The 23,891-nt window shown below is 42.4% G+C and overlaps 1 protein-coding gene across 1 annotated transcript in view; it reads right to left on the bottom strand.

Annotated features, from left to right (window-relative positions):
• The window catches only part of MICU1 (mitochondrial calcium uptake 1), a 131,813-nt gene that overhangs the window by 24,994 nt on the left and 82,928 nt on the right, over positions 1–23,891 (bottom strand). The window contains exons 7-9 of the mRNA XM_083614229.1: positions 22,569–22,651; positions 19,879–20,076; positions 6,496–6,633 (exon numbers count right to left, since the gene is read on the bottom strand). Coding sequence (XP_083470355.1) covers positions 6,496–6,633; positions 19,879–20,076; positions 22,569–22,651 — 419 coding nt within the window. The remainder of the gene's footprint in view (positions 1–6,495; positions 6,634–19,878; positions 20,077–22,568; positions 22,652–23,891) is intronic.

Here is a 23,891-nt window from a genome sequence, read left to right as displayed (position 1 = left end):
AAGGCTTCGCTGACAGAGGTGCGTAGGCTTATAGCTCCACAAGAACTCAATGGGATACTTCTATTGCCCTTTTGACAAAGTGTGGCCTCAATTGCACAGGCTCCCTCTGCGAGGGCAGTGAAGAGGATGGTTTTCTCTTAGCATTTGATGGCGGGGAAGACAAGATGGGTCCTTCCAGCTCCACAATTCTAGCAGGCGTAACTGAATTAGAGGGAATAAATGGCTTGGATGACAGGAGGTGCTACCATAAAAATAAATCTAGCGAGCCGTGAAAGGGAGAGGATGAACTTCCAACATTTCTCCCCAAATGTTCTCACCACCACTTTCTCCTGCAGGTAACACAAAATTCAGTCACATCAATTGGCTGGAATATATGAGGTGAGATGGATGAGTGGTTTTGGCAGCGTTTTCTGGGACCCAGGAGATCAACAGAAGGGAGTGCTGGCCAATCTTTGCTGCTTTAAACTGTAACACTGGGTCTTGAATCAAGTTTAGAAAGGCAGCTTTTTTCTTCTCCCCTTCAAATGTACTCAGATACAGAGCAAGAACAGGATGCTACAGGGCAAGTTTAGGGAATCAGTGAGGAGAGAAAAGGCTTTTGCCAGGAACTTTACCCCTGGCCTGCATGCCTGATACCAAAACGTGAAGCCTGAAAAGCAGCATAATGCTGCTAAGGGATCATAAATAGAACATGGCCAACTGATGAACTTGTCTGAAATGCTATTTAACCGAATAGAATGCCAATGAGAATTGTAAAAGACACCACACGTTTAAATGTATTTTCCTAGTAAAACCTTTTTACTGTAAGGTATCATGCACCTTCTACTTTTGAACTCTTCAGTGTCGATTTTAGCAGTGTCAATTGCTTCGCCCATTTATGACATTTAAGTTTTGTTTTTACTTCGTTGTAAAGAGCTTTGATAGGGGTGATAAATAATATCATAATTTCCTAGACGTGAGCCTCATAAACACAAGCAATAAATGCTTTTTTCAAGCTGGTCCCACCGCTACTATATTACTTCAGAAGAGTGAATTTGATGGTCTAAAGCAGCAAACACAAAAAACATAATTAAGATACAAACTGGTAGGAGGAGGAAAGGCTTCCAGCCCCAATTGGCCTAAGGAGAACTAAATAAAAAACAGACGCTTAATAGTAAAGGTGGCTTTCTCAACAGGACTTCCCATGGGAACCAAAATCTGCTCAGGAGGTTTCCCCAACCATTTCAAGCAATTTTGAAGGTTGGGGGTGGCAGGGGAAAGGAGAAGAGTGGAGGAATTATGGTGCATGAGGGGAGCTACAACATCGGACACAACTAGTATCAGGAATTTATGTTTGCCACCAACTGTCTAGTTCTGTCCATGGGTAGCTTTCAGGACTGAAACAACACAGCCCCAGCCAGTGGAGTGTATTCTGCCTGTACCTTTTAGTGCCTCAACAACACAGTGGAGAAATCTTCTTGCACAAAATAATAAAAAAGCCACAATTCCCAATCATCTGATGGATGTACCGGCTTCCATGATGGTAAACAAACTCTCCAATTCATGGCACCAATGCGCCATGGCTGCCATTTTATGCTGTTGACATGTCACTGTGCAATTGCTCTTGTGAGATAAAAGAAAGGTAAATCAGTCTTTCTTTATTGACATTTTTTTTTCTTAAATGAAGGATCTGAACCAAAGATGACTTATCCTGGCTACAAACAAGCATTTTGTACACACGGACATCCAAGGCAGGCAGATAACAAAAGTAATTTTTGCGACGGCAACCAAATCCAGACAATGAGCTGGAAAGACAAGAACTGAATGTGAGCAAGCACTATCTGTGATGGATGGCAGCTCTAATTTAATTAGTTACTGCATAACTCTGCAAAAAAGCTGTCAAAAGTTTGCTGTGTGATGGTAAACACAACTGGCTACACTTGCAACTCCTATATCTGCTCTAAAGTCCTTCCTAAAGAACAATTTGCTCCAGGGGTTACTAATAAAGTGGCCTTCCAGGGTACAGCCTTGAGCACTTAATATCTGTTCTTCAGTCTCAGATGCTATGCAATTTATAAAGAGCTTTCTTGTTAAAACAGCACATTTTGATCACTGCACACCAATGCTTGGGGACAACGAAGAGGTTGCGGTGGACCTGCGCATTAAGATCAATTGTGCTAAATGCATGGATAGCGTGGCCATCTCTCCGATGCCAAGTGAAAAAAAAAGTTTTTCTTCTTAAAGTCATGTTGCTTTTCTTTCTCCTTTAATGAGAAAAGGGACTTGACCACTTACCAGAGGTCATACACTTCCTTCCCCAGCCCCACACCTTCACGTGTCAATTCCACCTATTCCTCACACCCACAATTTAGTGTTACCGTACTTTTCCATCTATAAGACGCCCCCTATTTTGGGGGGCTCAAACTTAAGAAAATGGGGGAGGGCTGCCCAGAGTTGTTGAGCTTTTTTTTTGGGGGGGGGAATTGACCAATTTTTTTGGGGGGGGGAATGCCAAACCAACTATCACTCACCCAACTTGCAAATGCTAACAATCGCAAGCAATGCAAACCAAAATACCAAAGCGGCAGCCAATCCGAACCAGCCCTTGCTGCATCCGCTAATAGCCCACCCATTTCACAAAGCAGCAGCCAATACATAGCAGCCCTTGCAGCAGACACCATTCACCCACCCAGTTGCTAGATCCTGCTTGTGGATGCAACCAATCGCCCGTCCCCCCTCTGTACTACACATGTATAAGAGGACCCCACTTTTTACTTTATTTTGGAGTAAAAACCCCTCGTCTAATACACAGAAAAGTACGGTATATCAACATTAATCAAACATACCCAGGGACACGGAAAGGAAGCCATGGTTAACATCAGTCAGATATTAATACCTAACCATCATAAAGAGGTAGAGGAAATGTAGATACAAGAAGGGAGAGGTCCTCTTAGCTAGGGTTGGAAAACCTGTGGGCCTCCAAATATTGTCCCTGGCTATTGATCATGCCAGCTGGGGCTCTTGGGCATCCTTACTCTTAATGGCCAAACTAGCATCCTGACTGCAATGGTCCTGCAGGCACTAACATAGTCACATATGTTACAAAAATTTCCCATAAGAAAGAAGCAGGAAAAAAACTAAAAAACTGGAAGAAAGTGAGAAACGTATTTCCAACTTTGCAAACTAGGCACGCAATTGCCCCAGTGACTGAAGAATTATTTAGGTAGAAGAGGAGTTATATACAAAGAGAGGAGAGCATTTCCTGACACAAAGCAAGCAAAGAAAAAGACACGTTAAGTGACTTTAAGGCTCTGGCTAATCCAGAGACAGAAACATTAATAGCAGGGATGACTTCCAGGTATTAGCTGATAATGAATGAAATCATACATGTCTTCATCGTTAAAAGCAGACGGGACCTCTTGACAGTCCTGAAAATAACATGCAATAGTTGCTCAAAAGGACACAGTCCTTCCTACAAACTATTAATGAACCACTGTTCCAGACAAGTGCCCGGAATTGGAGTATTACTGGAGCAATATTTTATTGACGCTATAAAGCTAAATGGACCTTCTGAAGAACTGAAGTCATCACTGACACTGAGACTCTACCAAACAGTCAGGATGGTTAGCCCCAGTTTAGAGAGGCACATTTTGTCTTGGAGGCTCCCTTGCAAAAACCATTCAGGCTTAGAGATGCCGGGAAGAATATATTTCAGGCATCATTAGCCTCCACTAGTTTTACAGGATGATCCCCAGGCGACTTTGCTAGTATCTGACTCAGTTTAGTAAAATGCAGCTTGCACTGGCAGAATCTTTTAGGCAACGGAGTCATAGCCCAAGTTATTTTAACGAGGCCCCAATAAAAGCCTGTTTTGCAAAAGGCTTTGGCATGCTTGCTTATGTCATGTTTTCCCACAAACAACTTTGATATGAAACTCTGTATGTTATGATTAGAAGATGTAGGTTAATCTGCATTAATGTGCAGAGTAGGTGTGCCTTTGTGTGCAGTTAGCTAACACATGTCCTGCTGAACAGCCAAGGGTTTCCAATCTGTGATCCAGAGGTCCCACATTGCGGGAGGAGGAGACTTTGCAATGCTAGAAAAGCTTCCCTGAAAAGACTTGCCTAATATTGCAGGGGAGACCTGGGTACATTCTGAGTGCTCTCAGTGGATGATAATAAGACCCAATACAGTGGACGCTTGGGTTGCGAATGTGATCTGTGCGGGAGGCACGTTCACAACCCGCAGCGTTCGTAACCCACAGCACCGCGTCTGCGCACACGCGGGTCACGATTCAGCGCTTCTGCACATGCGCAAAGCGTGATTTAGCGCTTCTGCGCATGTGCAAGCGCCGAAACCCGGAAGTAACCCTTTCCAGTACTTCCGGGTTTGGCGCGGTGCGCAACCCGAAAATGCACAACCTGAAGCGTCTGTAACCCAAGGTATGACTATATAAACTTGAGTTGGTATCTTAGACTATACCCCGATTCCTTTGCAGCATGCAAAAATTCCTTGGAATAAACTCTGGGTATCCTCAGCAGACATGCTGATGTAGAAAGGATAGCCTGGAGCAAAGAAGTTCGAAAACCTTTGTCTTGGACTAAATCCCAACCTTCCGTTTCTCTCTCATAGGCTGCTCTTTTTTTGCTTTTTTTCTGGGAGTGAGCCCCACTGAAAACAGGGTGACTTACTCTTGAATGAACGGGAAAAGATTTGCTCTGTTAACAAATTAAGTATTTATGTCAATGACTTCATCGATTCAGCTGCTTTTGAGCTTCTCTCCCTAATCTCTTTGGCTTGAAACCTGCACCAAGTTTCTCGCTCACTGACGTGGTTATTTTCTTCATCTTGTCTCCAGCAACTGCTCAGACTTTCCACTAAAGAAATTCCCCTTATTGACCATTAGCTTGTCACTTTCAGTACTGCACACTCTCCGTCTTCCCCTCACACCAACTCTACCTTTTGCTCCTTCTATGACCTGCAGTCTATCATTGCAATGGCTTTCTTTGAAACACTGTTCCTTTTTTAATGGCCGTTTTCAACTATGTATTCTCAACTCTGATTTGTTTGTCCCACAGTCCCATTCAACTGTTTGCTCCATAATCTCCAGCCCCAGCTTCCCTCTGAACTCACTATCTCTGTTCACACTCTTGAGTTGCTGAGCCCCTTCGGAGGAAGTAAACATATCAGTCAAACTTCACTCCATTTAAAAAGTCCATTATCTCTTCTCCTCTGGCCAAGCACCATCACTACACCTCCTCCTAGGCCAACCCATTCATTCCAATAATCCTCGGAGCCTTTTTCTCTACCTTTTATACCATACCAAAGCCTATTCCTTCCTCCTCCCCATCCTTGGACCAAGACCTCATCACTCCTCCAATTCAAAAAAATGAAAGCTCTCCATATTTCTCTTGCCTCTGCCACAATTTTTTGAGGTGTCTTAGGGTAAACCTACTGTTGCCAGGCCTCAAACCTGACCCCTTGAATCTTCAACATGGGAATAATTTTGACTTGGTTTGAAGGCACACTAAGCCAAACCATGGTCATGTTGTTGTCATGCCAGGCTTAACTACCCTAGGGCTTGGACTCAGGATTGCCAGTCGTCCAAATCCAGTCTCATGGTTCAGCTCTCTCCAGACTACTCATGAGATGTCAATAAGGTTTGTTCTTCGTTTATGGGTTGTGGTTTGTTTGGGAGAAGCTAAGCTAGGTTCAGAAGAGGTGACCTCAGTGTGGCACAGCAGAAAAACCACTGGGGAGCAGCGCAGCAGCTACAATCTGCTCCCTCAGGGGGGATGGTTGCACTGGCCAGCTCTGGACCCCACCATCTTGATATATTCTCTACTTGGAATTGGATTACAGCAATGGAAAAACAAGAAATGGCTTTTCAATGCAGAAACAGAGGTTCTTAATCAGTTCTCATTTTGGTTTAATTGTTACGTGCAGATAATAGTTAATCAGAAAAGGAGCACTACAGGTCTCCTAAGGAACTGTCAAGCCATTCTTGTGCTGCCATAACTGAGTACTTTCATTAGCAGATTAAAATATGTCCTTTCACTTTTAAGTGTTTTTATTCAAGGTCTCTCAGCGTGCATTTAACTTCTGCAACAGCTCCAACCTCGTTCCCCCCTCAAAATTATGAGCCTACTTTCCATAATTTATTTTCCCCACATAAGTTCATAATATATAAATGACAAATTACCCAGTCAAAATGGATAATTAATTCAAGGTCACGCCAGTGGTTATGCATCTTTCCCCAGTTAACTCGGGCAAAAAAAAAGAACACAGGGGCCTAGCGCTATGCAGACGTGTGAGCTTTGAAAACCAACATGTAACCCCTCCATATATCCCCCCCCAACTGTATGGCCACATTTTCTTCTTGCCACGTATGACCAAACGGTGGTGATCCATACGATTATCCCTGTCAGACATGCCAGCCCACAATCCAGCCAAACATTATTTGCGCTCACAATAAGTCACAGCCTATCTCCGTTCCACTGCCCAAAGGCTACTCACTTCTCCATCCTGGAAATGCTTCTTGAGTTGTTTCAGCATGAGAGTGAGCTTTTTCGATTGCACTCCACTATAAGCCAGAAGCATGCTGCCAAACTGGCGCTCCGTGATCCGGCCATTTACTGGATCGTGCCTTTCAAACTGGAACAGAAAAGGAACAACACCAATTTGTCAGTTTCATGCATCAATAAACCACAACTTTTTGTGTCCTTTCATGATTAAAAAAAAATTTAATTTTTGCTGCAGCAGTAGCGGAGATAAGTCGACCTTTCACAATAGCACTCTACATTTCTCAATTATCCCTGGAAAGGAATCATTCCCTTCACAATTCCCAGCAGCCATGTTAAAATGCTGATTTCCATTTTATAGCCAGGTTTTCTAATGGGGGGTCTCCATTAGGTCTCGATTAGCCTGGCATATACAAGTAATTGTTTTCTTCTAGTGTCTTGTATTTTTCAGGACGTAAGGCATTATCTTATTAAATACCACCACAATGGTCTTCAAAGACGGTTTGCTTGGATTCTAATGGGTATACATGGTTTTATAATCGGTTTTGGTTTCTAAATGAATCCAATATTTTCATTCATGCTAAAAATGTGAAGAGTATTTTTCCTTCGCCATTAAATACATTATGCATAACAAGCCTGAAAAACATGGTATTCTACACATTGATGTGTACGGGGTAGTCAGACTGCTTTGAACTAGAAGTGCTAGGATAAAGAGATGGCAGTTCCTTCAAGGCATCTTTCTTCAGAAGGAATAAGTCAGAATTTCTGACGAAGACTTGGTCACATTTTTCAGATGTCACAGCCAAACATGCTGTGAGCTCCTCTGTATTCCATTCTGAGTATTCAACCAGCACACTGATTCCCTTTTTGACTTCCTGGCCCCTGGCAAGCATAGTTTGCTGTGAGATCTGAAGCAGGTAAACAATGGGTGTTATTAACCACAATTTCTTTCCAAACCGGAATTTTGGGTGTGTGTTCTTTTTTGTATATTCTGTTGTTGTAAATCACCTTGTGTATAGTAATATATAAAGGCGGTATACATAGTAAAAGTGAAATGAAATGAAATAAAATGAAGACTCTAAAACCTATTTAAAACTGGCTTCCCAAGTATTGTTAATATAGTATAATATGGTATAGTTTGCCTGATCTGGATTTCCTGTTTGCTGCAGCTCAGGAAGTGGAGAAGGGAACGTGCACATGTTCAATGCTTCCAATATTCAAATATTTTGGCTATGACACCTGAACATGAACCTCAGGATAAATAGAGGCATTTACTTCTAAACACTCTATTGTAGGGACCAAGTGTTTCACATTGATCCAAATAAGTGCAATGATAGGTGCATGTTGTTGTGGGAATGCTGGAGGAAGAATGCAAGGAAGGTATAGAGGACAAAGCTCCCATCTGTTCAAGCTGTTTTCTACCACATGCATCAGGTGAATGAGCCCCAGGCTCACATGTATTCTCAATCCCAGGCTAATAAATTCGTATTTACTTGGACAGCTCACTGAACACACATACTTCGACTGAAAGTGGAACACAGAAAGCAGACCTTGGGAAATCCCGAGTACAGATGAACTGGGCACTGTGTGATTTCCAGTCCTATTAGGCCAAGACTTGTTTCCCTCCAAGGCTGGGTCAGGGCTAGTGCAAGTGCAAGACATTTTGCTGCCTGAGGCAGAACAGCAAATCCCCAGGTCAGGGTGCATAGTAGAGTACTCATGGCTGCCCAGATTATTTCGGCACTTGAGCAGAAAAGTCCTCAGGTGCCTCTCCATGGGAGCTAAAATAGAACTATCATAAATTAAGTAACTTGTTAAGAAATAATTTGTTGCCCTTTTTATGACATCCTAAATCAACTGCCTCACTCTGTTAAATGGTAGAGAGGCAGAAACACGAGTGGGTACAGTCTCCTTGTACTGTAATGTCTAGAGTTACCCTAGATATTTTTCTAATCCATTGTCATTATGGAACAAATATATACAATGAGTGGCTGTGTGGTATGTTAGGGTTGCCATATTTCAAAACGTGAAAAACTGGACACAAAAGTTGTTAAGCTTCCTTTTTTTTGCAAAGTTGTTGTTGTTGTTAACAAAAAAGAAGAAGTTTTTGAGCTTTTTTGAAAAGGAAAATTACCAAAATCTACATTTCTGACATTGGTTGCCATATATCCGTATTTTCCAAGACTTTTCAGCAATTTCTGCCCCAACACTGTTTCTGACGACCAAATCAGGGCTATGTCTAGGAAATTCCGGATGTATGGCAACCCTATTGTATGCTGACATTTTCACACAAATTATGAAATAACCTGTTACTATCCAGCACCTTTCCCCAATAACAAGAGCACCTCGCTCAGAGGTTACCTGTTTTCATGTACTTGACACAGAAACTCATTCTGCCTTAGTTTCCAGTGCCAGTCATTTTAAAGTACGGCTCTTGAATGCTATACAGATGAAAGATTAAGAGATACTTGAGGACTGCTTCCTCCCATGCCATCCTGCCCGCTCTCTAAGATTAGGAGAAGAAGCCCTTCTCTGTAACCCACCTAGAGTGAAAAGGATGCTTGACAATGGTAACAAGAGATAGGGCCTTCTCAGTGGTTGTGCATCAATACTAGGAAATATCTTGCCTCTCAAAGTACACATGGCACTCTCTCTGGCTGCCCCCCCCCCCGGCTGGCTGGTAAGGAGACTTTTATTCCAGAAGGCTTTTGCATGCTAAGGTTTATCTGTGAAGATTATTACTATCTGTAGTCTCTGCCACTGTTGCTCTGAAATGCATTTTTAATGTGCATTTTCTGTACCCTTGTTCACATACTTTTTTTGTTTTCTTAAATCATATTTGTTGTATGCTACCCTGAGTGCATGCATGGGCTCTAGAAGAGTGGAATACAAATTTTTGCATAAATATTTTCAAAGCAATCTCACCCTCCCCAATTTACAATATGAACAAACCTAGTGCATATCCACTTATTCCCCTTAACATTGAGGCAGCAATAAACATCTATCAGAACTCATAAATTTACACAAAGTAACACAGCCTTTTAAATCATTTTCATAGGTGTATTTAAACACAAACACCAAGCGTTGGTTTATTACGTTTAAATCACACAGCCACATGGGAGCAATTAAACAAAAACTGCTCCCAGAGTTGTTGTTTTTTAAAAAATAACTTTTTAAAAAAGAGAGAAGGACATCCATCACAACCATCTGCAGTCACAATAAGCTGCAAGATAATGTGACCATTAGTGCCTGAAGAGCAATAACTGTGTCCTAGACTAGCCTATAAAAGAAGACACAATAACTCTAAGTAAGTCTTAAAGTAAACTATAAAACGAAATAATATAATCCAAAGCATAAAGTTTTCGCCATTGGTATTCACGCAGTCCCTTCAGAAAACTCGCCAATGGAGACACAAGCCACCAAAATATAACAAGCCCAGTGCTAACCTGACAAACTGCTCTTCAAAAAGATCCCTGCCTTCATGCTGTTAGAACCTCTCTGGAATACGGCTGTATCATTTAGACAGAACTGCATAATAACCCAAACTCGCTCAAGCAGATGCCATTTGTCACTCGATCTGACAGCATTTAAGGTTTTCCCAATTTCACAGAGGTTCACCAGAAACTCAAGAGCAAGTGCCCGCTGTGCTCATCAAAACAGAAGAAGGCTGCAGTAAGCATGCTACATTTATGGCTTACGTAACCGGCAACCCCAATGCACTCTGTTTTGGCATAAAAATACATCAGCTGTTCTCTATACTTGACAGGAGAAAGCCAGAAAATCCCTTGGCGGTCGCCATGGATCAGAATTCTCTGGATGTGTAAAAAGATGGCTCTTTTTTTACCACATGCCTACAGCTTGATAGGGCAGGTTAAGTATTGATGTTTCAAGAGAGAAATCTGGGATTTAAGAGCTCACCTGAGCCTTCTTGTGCTGCTGCATGAAGAAAGGAAATGCTTTGGAGTTACCCCCAAGTGAATAAAGAGGCCTGACTTCTAAAATAAATAAATAAAACAGTATTCCCCAGCACTCCTAACCGAGCTCTGTTGCAGGGGCAAAAGAACCGCCTCAGGCTGTGTCTGCCTGAACTCTCCACTCCTGCCATTCTGCTCCAGAACAGAGAGCTCCTTCAGAAGATGTGTTTATTCAAGATCCATCCAGATTTGCTTTCACAAAGCTTACAAAGCACTGCCTATATGGAATGTTGTTCAGATCTGTTTATACTGCAACAAGCCTGCACTCTGATTTGCTAGCAGTGTGTTCACACATCTTCCCGTGTTCATCCCACACTATTCAACGCAGTTCCCCAATCACTTCCCAAGCCTCAAAATGCCTGAATAACACGCCATTAATCCACTTTAAATGTTCAAATTTAAAAGTTTTTTTGGGGTTTAATCCCTTCTGCAAAATACTGAGTCTTAGATTCACACCCTGTGAGGCATGACTCTGGTGTGAAGTGGTCCCTAAGGTTGCAATCTTAAGCTTACTAGGGATGGAGATCTATTGGACTCAGCGGAGGGAATCTACTTCTGAATAAATAGGCTTAGGATCATGGCGCAAACAGAGCACTAGAAATTTGCGCCAAGGAGAAGCCATGAAACAAAGAGGAGTAGCACATAATCCGTTTCACACACATAAACATTTTTAAAATACAGATTGAAAGGAGAGCTATTTGAAGTTCAAAATTAATCTAGCGGAACACAATGCTTCAATACGCTGAATGCAAATACTTCATAAAAGCACTTAAATATGTAATAAAAATGGCTAGTTATATAGTTTCCCCAAGGAAAGTACTCCTCTGTGAATAATCAAACCCAATTTATTTTCTGAGGTAGTATTTCTTTTTTCAGTTATCTTCTTTCTTTTTAGAAGTGCCCTTGTAGGCAGTTAAAACACACACACACATACTTACCCTGAGATCAAACCTCCATTGAGACTTTAAAGAATAAAATGTAGAGACCAGGGACAATCTCTTTTCACTAAAAGTCTCCCCACCACTACTGAATAAGAAGCATTAAGGAGTTTTCCAATTTTGCACAAGATAATGGTGATGAGCCAAGGCTACATATAGTAAAACAATATCATAATAAAAAAATGATTTTTCAATGTAGCTTTTGTCCTTTTCTCAAATGCTTATCAGCCAATGGGCAAGGACACTTAAGAAAAGAGGGGGGAAATGACAAGCTGGAACTCAATGTCTCCTCTTTTTATACACCAACATACTTTCTCTTCAAACTTCTGATTAGTGAGGAAACTTTCCCTGAATTAAATCTGAAAGCACACTGAACTGTAAGAGTCATTGCTTAGACTGGAAGGAGGCAACCCCACAGAATCAACTCATGCAGAGACACAACAGGCAGCTTTCTCCAAAGACAGGACATTCCATTTGAATCACTCCTGGTGAAGAAATGTGTGACCCAACCATACCCAACATAGGGGTGCAATGGAAAGGCCCAACCTCAACAGGTGGTTGATTGCAAGGAGGCAAGGTCAGAAGAATGAATCAATTAAGTAGGCATGGCTTGCAAGATATCAAATGGCGGCTCCATTACCTACTGCACACCATGAACCATACTGCTGGAGATGACCTGCTTATACACAAGTACAAACCTGCCTCAAAGTTACTATAGGTCAGAGATTCTGGTTGCCTAAATGTGTGTGTATGTGTGGCTTTTTGCTGTTGCTTTAGTTGAACAACTGGGAATCCCTTGCAGATTTACCGGAATACACTGTTCAACACAACCTTGAAAATATTAGCTCTGAGGTTATGTGATGGTTTATTTTTTATTTTTTATTAAAAAAACCTGTATTACTTTGTTGTTTGCCACATTAGGATCCCTTGGGAGGGCAGAATAGATATCAAACAACACTGAAAACCACTCACCAATCTGTCTTCTGCCCCCCACCTGCTGAAAAGGTACAGCAAGCAGCCCGGGAGCCAGCAATTATTTAAATTTCTTGCAACATTCTTCCAATGCCAGCACTGAGCTGGGGAATGGCTGAACCAGGCCTGCAAAACCCCGCAAAGACTGTCAGCAAACCCAAGGAAAAGGATTATTTGTCCTTTGCTCCTATCGTCTATCTCCAAGGAACTGAGACTGGCATCCATTTAGAGCCCCGCTTGCAAACACATGTTGCTTAAGAAAACATAAGCTATTTCACCGTAAAGACATGTTCAAAATAATAATCCTGGAAGCTTGCTGGTGTCAGAGGAAGTGGGCCTTGAAGAGGTGGAAAAACAGTAGAGGCAAAAACACTGAGGATGATGGATTTGATTTAGATGTACGAGCATCAGCATTTCTGAACATCTCCTGCCTGCTCTAATCATTATAAAACAGCAAAATCAGGGAAAGCTCTCCATAGCTGGGACCAGAACTACCCTATAAAGCAAAATAGTTCTGCCCCAATAGCTCCTGTTTCAATTGAGAACAACAGAATTTCCAGGAGACTGGCTGCAGTGAGAAGATGAAACCCAGCATAGCACTGTGGGAATGACATTTAATTTACTTTATACTCCGTAATGTCAATAAAAAGCAAGGGGAGAAGTGGGGGTGGGCAAGACACCATCTTGAGCAAAGCAACGCAGCCTGGAAAGGCATTAAGCTGGCAGTTGCAATTCTGGGCTTTGCAGAGTTCAAAAAGCAGATGAAAATTCTGCAGCCAGGCAATGCAAAGCAACAAGGTGTCCCAAGGATGCTCGTGGCAGGCATTACAAAGCAATCAGTTTGTCCCTTCTTACACTGTGCTACGGTGGCAGAAGGGGAAAGCCTCAAAGCGATTGTCTAAGACAGACGGGGGGGGGGGGGGGAATGTTTTCATTATTTCCAGCTGGACAGTGATGCCAGAGAGCAAAGATTAAGAAAGAGTTTCCTGATAAAGCCACCGCTTGCTATTTCACAGGCATTCATGGCTATAGGAAAAGGTTGCATTGGACGTGACAGGAGATGGGAACAATAAATCAATGTTTGTTGCATGAAGACAAAGAGCCGGAAATGCAAAAGGTTGCATCCAACCAACTTTTCCTGTTTGTGCTTCTGCAATGGAACTTCCCCTCCCTCCCCTGGGTGTCCTCTTAACCCTCTGGAACAGATTTGCTGCTGGGGTGAGGGGAGAGGAGAGGAGAGGAGAGGGGAATCAGTTGTGCAAGCCCTTGCACACATGGAACATCTTGGTTGGGTGCAACGCAAACAGGTTTGCAGCTTACCATCTGGGGAAGTGATAATATGAGTGTGATGTGAACCCCTTGAGAGGGACTGTCGTGGCCCTGAATGGAAGAATAACATTACTTCTTCTTCTTGTTGTTGTTGTTTAGTCGTGTCCAACTCTTGTCGTGCCACCCATCCCTCCCTCCCTCTCAAACCAATGTTTGAGATGATGTCATTGGCCTGAAGCATGAGATGCCGAGACACAGAGTGCCTTCGAACAGTGCAGCCACCTGCCCCCCCCGCCCCACTTTCCAATCAGAAAGTTGCAGAAGCCCCCAAATGAACATAGGAACTTCCCCTATCTAACCCTAGTCACAACACTGCTCTATCTAACTCAGTGCTGTTTCCTTTGATTGATAGCAACTCAAGTCTTGTGCAAAGGTATGTTCATGTCCTGCTATCCAAGATTCTTTAACGGAACACTGGAGAATGAACAAGGGGTGTTGCGTTCTTGTGCGGAGGGCAGGCTTCCAGGAGAAGTATGGTTGGCCACTGTGGCAAACTGGGTGCTGAACCAATTGGACCCTTGGTCTGATCCAGCAAGGCTCTTAACATGGGACGTTATGCCTACAAAGCATGCAGTTTACCACTAAGCTACAGCTCCTGGCCAACATCTTCTAACTTGCAGACCTGCTGTACTCAACTCCTGCTGCTGCCAATTGCATGTGCTTTTGGACAGCTCCCAGTTTTGATTGCATCGGCACGGGAATGGCTTTTGACAGTAGAAGACTGTTTAGATGCTTTTGAAAAGTAAAAGATGTCAGTGCAAAACATTAACAAATCTGCGTAGAGACACAGATTTCTCCTTTTAAAGAAGCTGATATTTAAGTTTATTCAATAAGCGAGTACAGTGGTACCTCGGGTTACATACGCTTCAGGGTACAGACTATGCTAACTCAGAAATAGTACCTCGGGTTAAGAACTTTGCTTCAGGATGAGAACAGAAATCGTACTCTGGCGGCGCGGCGGCAGCAGGAGGCCCCATTAGCTAAAGTGGTGCTTCAGGTTAAGAACAGTTTCAGGTTAAGAACGGACCTCCGGAACGAATTAAGCACTTAACCCGAGGTACCACTGTAATTATTTAAAATTTAATTTAAATATTTTTATTTTAATAAAATTTAAATAGAATAAAAATAAAAATAGTTATTTAACATCCATTTTGCTTCAATCATGTGCAATTTACCATACAGAACACAAAGAAGGTAGTGCCATATAGAACATCTACAAGGTGTAAAAACAGAACTATGAGCTGAATGAGAAGTAGTGAGGACAAGATAAGAGAGCTAACTGGTAGCAAAGGTGGTGAAGCTGCGTGGAGATCCAGTGAAGGGTTTGCTCGAAAAGAAAAAAAGTTTTGAAGAGGGCAAGGGAAATAACTTGTCATAAATCCTTGGGCTACCTCCAACATTTCCATCTCTTTTCCTAACTCCTAAAGACCCCTTTAAAAATAATAACGGGCAGTAATAGGGTTAGAAAGTATGTCTCCTGAAGATAGCAAGATCTTCATGGATGCCAGGTGTTTGAGGGATATTTCTGACCTGCTACTGACCTTGCAAATATGCTGCAGTCTGGAACGGAATGATAGAATTAATAGCAGCCTCTGGCAGTTTCCAACACCTTAATGAGCAATTAAAAAGGTTATGTAAAGAAGCACTGCACCTTTAGCTTTCAAGTCATGCATGAAAGTAACTTAGTCTGCAAGAAGTAATCCGGGGCTACCCCCCCTTTTTTATCTGCAGGCTTCTCCTGCAACCCTGGTTAGAGAAGGAGGGCAAGAAGTTTCTGGGAATGGGAAGTAGCAGTAAGCGAAGATTATAAAGAAAGATGGGACAGAAAACAGAGTACTTCTGAAACTGCAATTCATAAACTTAGCAGCACATATGAGACCATCAGAAACAAGATCTAGAAGTGATTCATGACTTAACCTTACTTTCTATTACTGCTACACAGGAATAAGTGACCAGAAGCCTTATAAGTATTCCTTCAGCTGCCCAATTGGATATAAGAGAAGTTTGTTAAGGGAATTGTGGCTGTGGCAACTGTTGGTTTTGGAGACGGGTTTAAGCTGTGATCATCCAAATTGAACAAATGTATCTCTGCTTATTAAGCCAATATATGAAAGGGTATTTTGCTCAAATACACAGCTCCTTGATTCTATGATTCATTCCTCCTTCAGTGACACAAGCAATCAAACCAGGAAGTGTCTAATCAACCATAGTTTCCTGTGTCCTCCAAACCAAGAAGAAGACCAGTTTCTGACCAGGCAAGGATACTAAACCAATTTATAACCGTGGATTAATATGCTGCCTTTTCCTGAAGCTGGTAACCATAGTTTTCTGGTTCAGGGAAAACTATGACTTGCCAGCTTAACTGCTTGTGCTACAAAAGGAGTGAAAGGGCTATGTACATGAGCAAAAGACTCTTTCATATATCGACTTAATAAGCACAGAATCAGGCCAATGTATCTTAATTCTTTCTCCCCACTACACATTATTCATTGCCAAAAAATATGCCAATATACACCAAATTGATGGTTTTAAGAAATGCATCTACAGAAGGAAAATGTCACATGGGAACAGACTGCATCTATGTTTCTTAGAATATATGTGTTTGGTAAAACCAGAGAGGATGCTCAGAACACCTGTCTGCTGTGATCTACTGTGAAATGACCATCGAAAATGGAAATTGGCTACTTAGCTCTACTTGTCTACATAAATTTCTGCTTTGTTAACCTACAGAACAACTGTAAAATGCAACATGGTCATTATTATTTAAATTTGTATCCTTCCTTTCATCCTAAGATCCCAGGGCCGTTCACAACAGAAATATTCACAACTGCCTGGCAGTTCAAGTGATCAATGAAAGTTGTTGGTTCTACATGAATCCACTTGGACAGCCAGCCTAAACCCACCTTTGGGTTTAGACTTTCCCATTTTGCAGAGCAGAAAGATGTATGATGGCTCAACAAAAAAACCAGAAAAGAATAAATGAATCTGCATGCATCATATCATTGCAGGTACATTCCTCCATTATCTTTTCTTTCAGTTGCAAACACTAAGCTCTTTTGCGAGGATAGAAATTGAATGAATGAATAAATAAATAAATAATAAAAAATGGCATCATAATAATTTTCTCATCCAAGGTCAGTTTTCTAACATATTCACTGAATTGTTATTCACTGAAACAAAGCCACACACACATTAAATACTGTTTATGTGTATAGTAACTTGAGATTTATTGTGGCTTTCATTGCAACACTTGGGCCATTTCACTATTCTCTCATTTCCCTTGTGATGGGGACACAGTCAAGATTTATACGCATTAATTATTGATGCATCCAGGCATCTCATCCAACAACAAGTTTAACTTTCCAGGCTCAAAGCTTGCATAGTTCAATTATGATTAGCTCAAACATCAATCCATACTAATTGATAATGACACATAAACAGAGGGCAGCTCCAGTTTCATGCAGCCCAAGACTTCCTAGAATGAAATAAAACATAAATTCACCTGGCAGAGAGAGATAAAGACTTTGGTCAACAGGTGTGCCTGTATTTATATCTATGGGGAGAATGCAAACAAACCAATGCAGCTTTAAAGCCAATCTAAATCACTTAGAGGAGACCGAATTAGTTGACACAAACACTTTTAAATGTACTCTGGGCTTAGTCAGCAATCTGCTTGCCTGCAGTGAGGACCGACACATCCTATGTAACCAAATGACATTCTGACATACTGACCTAAAGTTCGAGGAATGCTAAGTTTCAGTTTCCTGGTCTGCATCTTGTAACTTGGTTATCAGAAAGTTGCATCAGCTAGATTGTTGTTATGCTTAACTCAGACTTTATACCATGTTTGAGATTTGGAAAACCTGTACCTTCTCTTAAAAAAACCTCCCTCAAACCCATCCCTTCCTGACTTGCTTGGTTGGGTTTACATTTTTAAAAGCCTTGTGCCATTTCTCTTAAAATGAAGAGAAAGATACATTGAGGGTGACTGGATTATCCATATTTCTTACACAGGCCGTTACTCACACAATCTCCTCCTCGTCCCCAGTTGTGGCCTCTTTGCGAGACTCCTGACACCATTCCAGTCACAATTGGGGTTTTTTAAAATTTCTCCACGAGAAGCAAAACCTGAACACAGGGCTCCAATGAAAACCCACTAAGGACAGTATAATTACTGCATCAAACCATTTGGATAACTTCTGGTAGCATACAGATACAATGTATGGCAATATAATCTTCTTTACACATCATCTAGAGCTGAGCTAGTATATACTTGATTACATTTCTTGAAGAAGCAGGATTAATTTCAGACAATTATGAGCTAAGTTGTTCATGAAAACGCATTCTAATTAACAAATGTAGTACTAAATCACAATGATCATATATAGCTCGAAATCTGATTAGCATATGCTTTTTTGGCCCTGTGAGACTTATGTGAATATTGATTTAGACATAAACCAGACACCACACATAATATAGATTTCTGTAAAAACCTGCTCAGCCACATTCAACTTGAAACATCCCTTTCTGCATAACACCAAGCAAAAGAAATCCATGCAGCTTTTGAGCTCACAAGCAAAAAAAGAACTATTGCCAGACACCACTGAGATTGGGGGTCAGGTGGGGCAACTAAAAAATCCCAAGAGAATCCAGAACAAGACCTCATTAATACAAATACAATATTCATATCTTATGATGCAACTCCACCCTACTTTGTTCGAATTCATCCCATGCCACCCCCCCCAAATCTACCACTCAAACTATAGGCATTTCCAACACTTGGCCCATAACAGAATGGGTGGAGGGAAAAAGAGGAAATATATGAAAGATATGCAAAAGCTAACTTGTCAGGCATTTAAAAATGAAACAGATGGCGGGGAATGCTAGGAATGCACCTGTCACTGATGTCACGAACGCTACCCAATAGGTGCTGACTGGCTAGATCCAATCCCCCACCCAACTCTGCTCTACAGCCTGTTTAGAAGGTGCTGTCCAGAAAGAGACTCTGAGTACAACATAATACAACATATTGTTGTAATACATGCAAAATAAGCACATGCAACAAATTGCCCCATTCCATCTAAGCACTTATGTCACTATGTCATAATACAGAGAAGGAGGTGGGCTTATTAATCCATTAAACTGATGGCTGTAACGAAAGTAAGCTCTGTGTGTGTGGGGAGCGGGAGAGTTATTGTTCACAGATTGCGTTTCAAGTTGAAGCCAGAGCTCAGAGCTAGTTTGACCAATGCAAGGCTTTGGCCGTGGGACATGTGCAGTAATAATAATGTCTGTGCATGTGCACAATATCCCTCCTTAGTGAATAAATCAGTCAGCTACACACAATGTTTTTAAATTTATATCCCGCCCATCAGGCTGGGTTTCCCCAGCCACCCTGGGTCGCTTACAACATATATAAAAGAGCAACAAAACATCAAACATAAAAAACCAAAATATCCTATACTAGCAACAAATAAACCAATAGAAATCAATAATAACTAAAATGACAACAACAATAATAAACAGTTTAGAGTTATACCCAAATTAAAATAGCTGCCAACTCCAACTAAACATTTAACCAACACCAACCCGACAAAAACAAAATAGAGGAACCAAAATGAGAACCATTTAAAACATTTTAGCCAGTTGCCGCAAACCAAGAGTTGTTCCAGCAATGTCCCAGTGGCCTCCCAGGAGCCTCTTTTAGCTGTTCAGGGTGAGTCTGGGCTCCATCCCCTAAGCCAGGGGGAAATGGGCCTTGCAGCAGGGAGCGGTCTTCCTTCCAGCACTCATGGCAAGAGCAATGTCCCACAGGTGGGACTGAGGTTTCCTGATTATAGGGCATGAGTAAACAGGGCTGGTGCCAGTAGCTTACCTAGTGGTAACCACAGTTTCAGAGTCTTGAAGCCACCATTTTTGTTTCTCCACATAGCTCCTGACGTAGCATCACTCTGGGGAATTATGGGAAATGTAAATGGCAACTCCAGGACTCTGTCACTTTTTGAAAAGGGGACACCATTGATGTGCTCTGCTGGGGTACTGGGGACATTGCAGCTGCCTGAAGACGACGTGTGTTGACACTGGCCAGCAACTAAAGAACTATAGCTTCTTTTCCAAAGCAGTATAGTAAGTGAACAGAATTATGTGTGCGGATCAGACACTAACCTCAAGCTTCAGAATGTCATGCTGAAGTTTGCGCTGGAAGTCCAAGAAGTGAGAGATGGTCAGTTTCCCCTTCAAATCAGCCCCAAAGAAGTAGGTGGTCAATGCAGAGTTGAAGCCCGTCTTCAAGGTGTTCCCTGTAGTTGAGCGGTCTCTATGACGCATGCCCATGCTAGTTTGGGAGCGAATGATGCTCTGAACCTAAGGGGTTTCCAAAGTTAAACACACAGCTATAACAAGGCAGGCTGCATCACATATCCCTAAAACCTAGGTCCTCCACAGATACACGCCTTTGAATTGAATACAACAATATGTGTAGTTACATTATTAAACACATGGTAGGTTTCAAAACCCAGAAGTTTTCAGAAGTATGGAGTATCCCCCATTATGTTTCCGAGCACAATTCAAAGTGTTGGTGCTGACCTTTAAAGCCCTAAACGACCTCGGCCTAGTATACCTGAAGGGGCGTCTCCACCCCCATCGTTCTGCCCGGACACTAAGGTCCAGTGCTGCGGGCCTTCTGGAGGTTCCCTTGCTGCAAGAAGCCAAGTTATAGGGAACCAGGCAGAGGGCCTTCTCACTAGTGGCACCTGCCCTGTGGAACGCCCTCCCACCAGATATCAACGAGAAGAACAACTACCAGACTTTTAAAAGACATCTGAAGGCAGCCCTGTTTGGGGAAGCTTTTAATGTTTAACAGACCACTGTATTTTAATATTTTGTTGGAAGCCGCCCAGAGTGGCCGGGGAAACCCAGCCAGATGGGCGGGGTATAAATAATAAATCATCATCATTATCATCATCAACAACAACAACAATTTGAAAGCATTGTTATTTTCCCTGTGAGTGAGATGGGGGACATACTTTTTACTATGCCTTCATTAAAATTTGGAAGGGTTAGTAAGGGCCAGATGGCCACCCGCTGCTCCAATGCTGGAGGGCTGAAAATTTATCCCAGGGACCCCACCTCAAAGGGGGAAACCTGTCCAGAGTTAAAGATGACAAAGTAAAAATAGCTCAACACTCAAACCTGTCCACTGTGTGACCTGAGCAGATTTCAGAAGGACAAAAAAGGATGGAAATGCACAAGATCACACCAGTGTGCAATATGCCTTCATGAGGAAGGGCCATGGAGAACCTAAAACCTTGTTAAAACACACACACACACACACAAAATGAAGCATGTCCCTTTGGTTCAGAGCAGTGGTTAACACATAGTGGGCTCAAGGACTATTCAAGGCATATAGAAAACCTGGACAGGCAAACTGGAGTTTGAAAAGGAAGGGTTCCTTTCTCCCATAGCAAGTGTGTGCAGCTTCCTTAAGAGCTCTCTTATAAGGAAATCAGAGCATATAGGGATATAAAATCACACACGGAAGCAATGGCTAAGAGAGTGCATAGAATTCTACGACTGTCAGCAACACACAGGCAGGGAAATGAGCAAGCAAATGCTTAAAATTATTCTTCTCCTCGGATTGCAGATTTCAAAACAGATAGTAGGTCCAAGCAGACATGAATTGCCAGTTCACTGTCAATCATCAGATTACTGTCAGACAACCAAAAAGCTAGAGTCAAATCCTGGCATCTGGAAAACTGTAGACTCTTTTGACACCAGCAGCAATAATGTTCAATCCTCAGGATTAGGAAATGCAGCCTGACAAAAGCAAGCCTCTATGCCTTCACATATGCAGTGACTGGTTATTCGGCACTTCAGATGTAGTGAAAAGGGGGATAAGCAGGTGGGCTGAAAAGCAACCAAAGTAATCAACACAAAGACATAGCAGAGATAAGGCAGCAGAGTTCTGGTAGCATTCCTGGCCAGGTTTATTAAGGGATTCAATGGTGAATTATTTTTGTGATGTGTTGCATCTTTATTCTGTGACACACAAATGCTATCTACCCTGTAGCAAACAGGAAAGGCTACAACTCTAAGATAGAAACATATCTGCTGCTGCACTGACTGCTGTCTCGGTGCACCAGGGAGAAGACAACTTTCCATAGCGATCAGAGGTCCATCAATTTTTAAATGCTCAAATGCCATAGAGATCATAGGTAGCTGCAGTATGCCACATTTTCCCCGTGAGGCAGGAGAGATGATGCACCTCTGAAGGGCATATTGTTACAGCTAATGTCACTAAATCATCTGAGTAGGAGGACTGGGATAATGTGCAGAAGAAGGGGCCAATAAAAGCACAGGCCTGCCTCCTGGTTTTCAGACACAAGCTGCCTTATTTGCATTTTTCATCTCTTTTTAAAAAAAATCACCTCTAGAAGGGACAGGTGAACTTCTCTCCACTCAAGGGCAGAAATTAAGAGTGAATTAAACACACGCACACATACACACCATACTGACATCATCAACAAGATGAGCCCCATCTACTACTGTACAGCTGTGAAACAGCTGTGATTTGAGAATGGAGGAAGTCTTGTTTTTCAGGCAAATTATGAACAAAGGCTGCGTCAAAAAGGACAAGTATAAGAGTGAGCAGCACACAAGTCCCCAGCTATAGGACACCCCACCAAAGTGTGAGGCATGTGTCTTGAGGACACTTTGCAAAGAGTCCATGGTTTTGCAGGTGATATATGTGCTCTCAGATAACGAAAGAGAGCCACACATAGCAACAGAAGAGGAGAAAGTGAGATTATTTGCATAATAATTTACATAGTAATGTTCTGGAGGTGGAGAGAACTTGCCTGTTCGAATTCTTCCATATCCACTTCCCCGTCACCATTCAGATCAAACATCTTGAAGGCAATTTCAAAGTTCCTTTGAGGAGCTGGGGGGTGGGGAGAAATACATTATATTTCAAGTGTTATAAAGAAACAAGGCTGCAGGGGAAAAAAATGATGTAAGAGTTGTATGTGTTCTAACAGTACATCCCAGGAACAGTCTTCCCAAACACGCTTCCCCTCCTGAAATTATTATCTCTCTCTCTCTCTCTCTCTCTCTATATATATATTCTCCTCCTAAACTGAAGTCTTTTTAGGTAAAGGTACCCCTGCCCGTATGGGCCAGTCGTGTCCGACTCTAGGGTTGTGCGCCCATCTCACTTAAGAGGCCGGGGGCCAGAGCTGTCCGGAGACACTTCCGGGTCACGTGGCCAGCGTGACGAAGCTGCTCTGGCGAGCCAGCACCAGCGCAGCACACGGAAACGCCGTTTACCTTCCCGCTATAAAGCGGTACCTATTTATCTACTTGCACTTAGGGGTGCTTTCGAACTGCTAGGTGGGCAGAAGCTGGGACCGAAAGACAGGAGCTCACCCCGCCGTGGGGATTCGAACCGCCAACCATGCGATCGGCAAGCCCTAGGCGCTGAGGTTTTACCCACAGCGCCACCCGCGTCCCTTGAAGTCTTTTTACATTTGCACAACTACTTGTTTATCCATGGACAAACATTTGATGCAATCTCCTCCCAATAAGGAAGCAGATAAAGGAAATAAAAATTAAAAAAAATAAGATGTGACGAACCTTCTGTACCTGAACAAAATGCATTGAATGGGAGAATGATCAAAAATTGCAAATGGGCAACAGGCACAATGACATATAATAAAACAAAAAAAGGGGGATTTTTAAATATGATATAAGCTCACGGGTTAAAAAACAACAACCGACAGCTTAAATCTAGAAATAGAAATACTTTATTGTCAGTGCACCACTTGTTTACAGTGAGATTAAACAAGCTCCCCCCCCCCCATCTCTCAGTCCTTGTTACACTCTGTGTGCTGTGGTACGACCACCAACCCTGAACATCAGCTGCAATGTTGCTGTCTTCCATTCAGCAGCCTCACGACTCATGGGTAGAAACTGTTCTTTAACATGTTGGTACGGCTTATCATGCTTTTATATCTCCTGCCCGAGGGCAGGAGAATAAAAAGGTGCTGGCCAGGGTGCGAGTCATCCCTGAGAATGATCCTCGCTCTTCTGAGGCAACGGTCTCCTGCGATGACATCTAGCGGACTCAGGGGACAGCCCATGATATCGTGTGCTGTCTTCACCACCCTCTGTAGGGACTTTCT

This window comes from Podarcis filfolensis (genome assembly GCF_964270895.1).
Source record: "Podarcis filfolensis genome assembly, chromosome: 5".
In the NCBI taxonomy this organism is placed as follows: domain Eukaryota; kingdom Metazoa; phylum Chordata; class Lepidosauria; order Squamata; family Lacertidae; genus Podarcis; species Podarcis filfolensis.
This window is presented reverse-complemented; position numbering and strand designations above follow the sequence as displayed.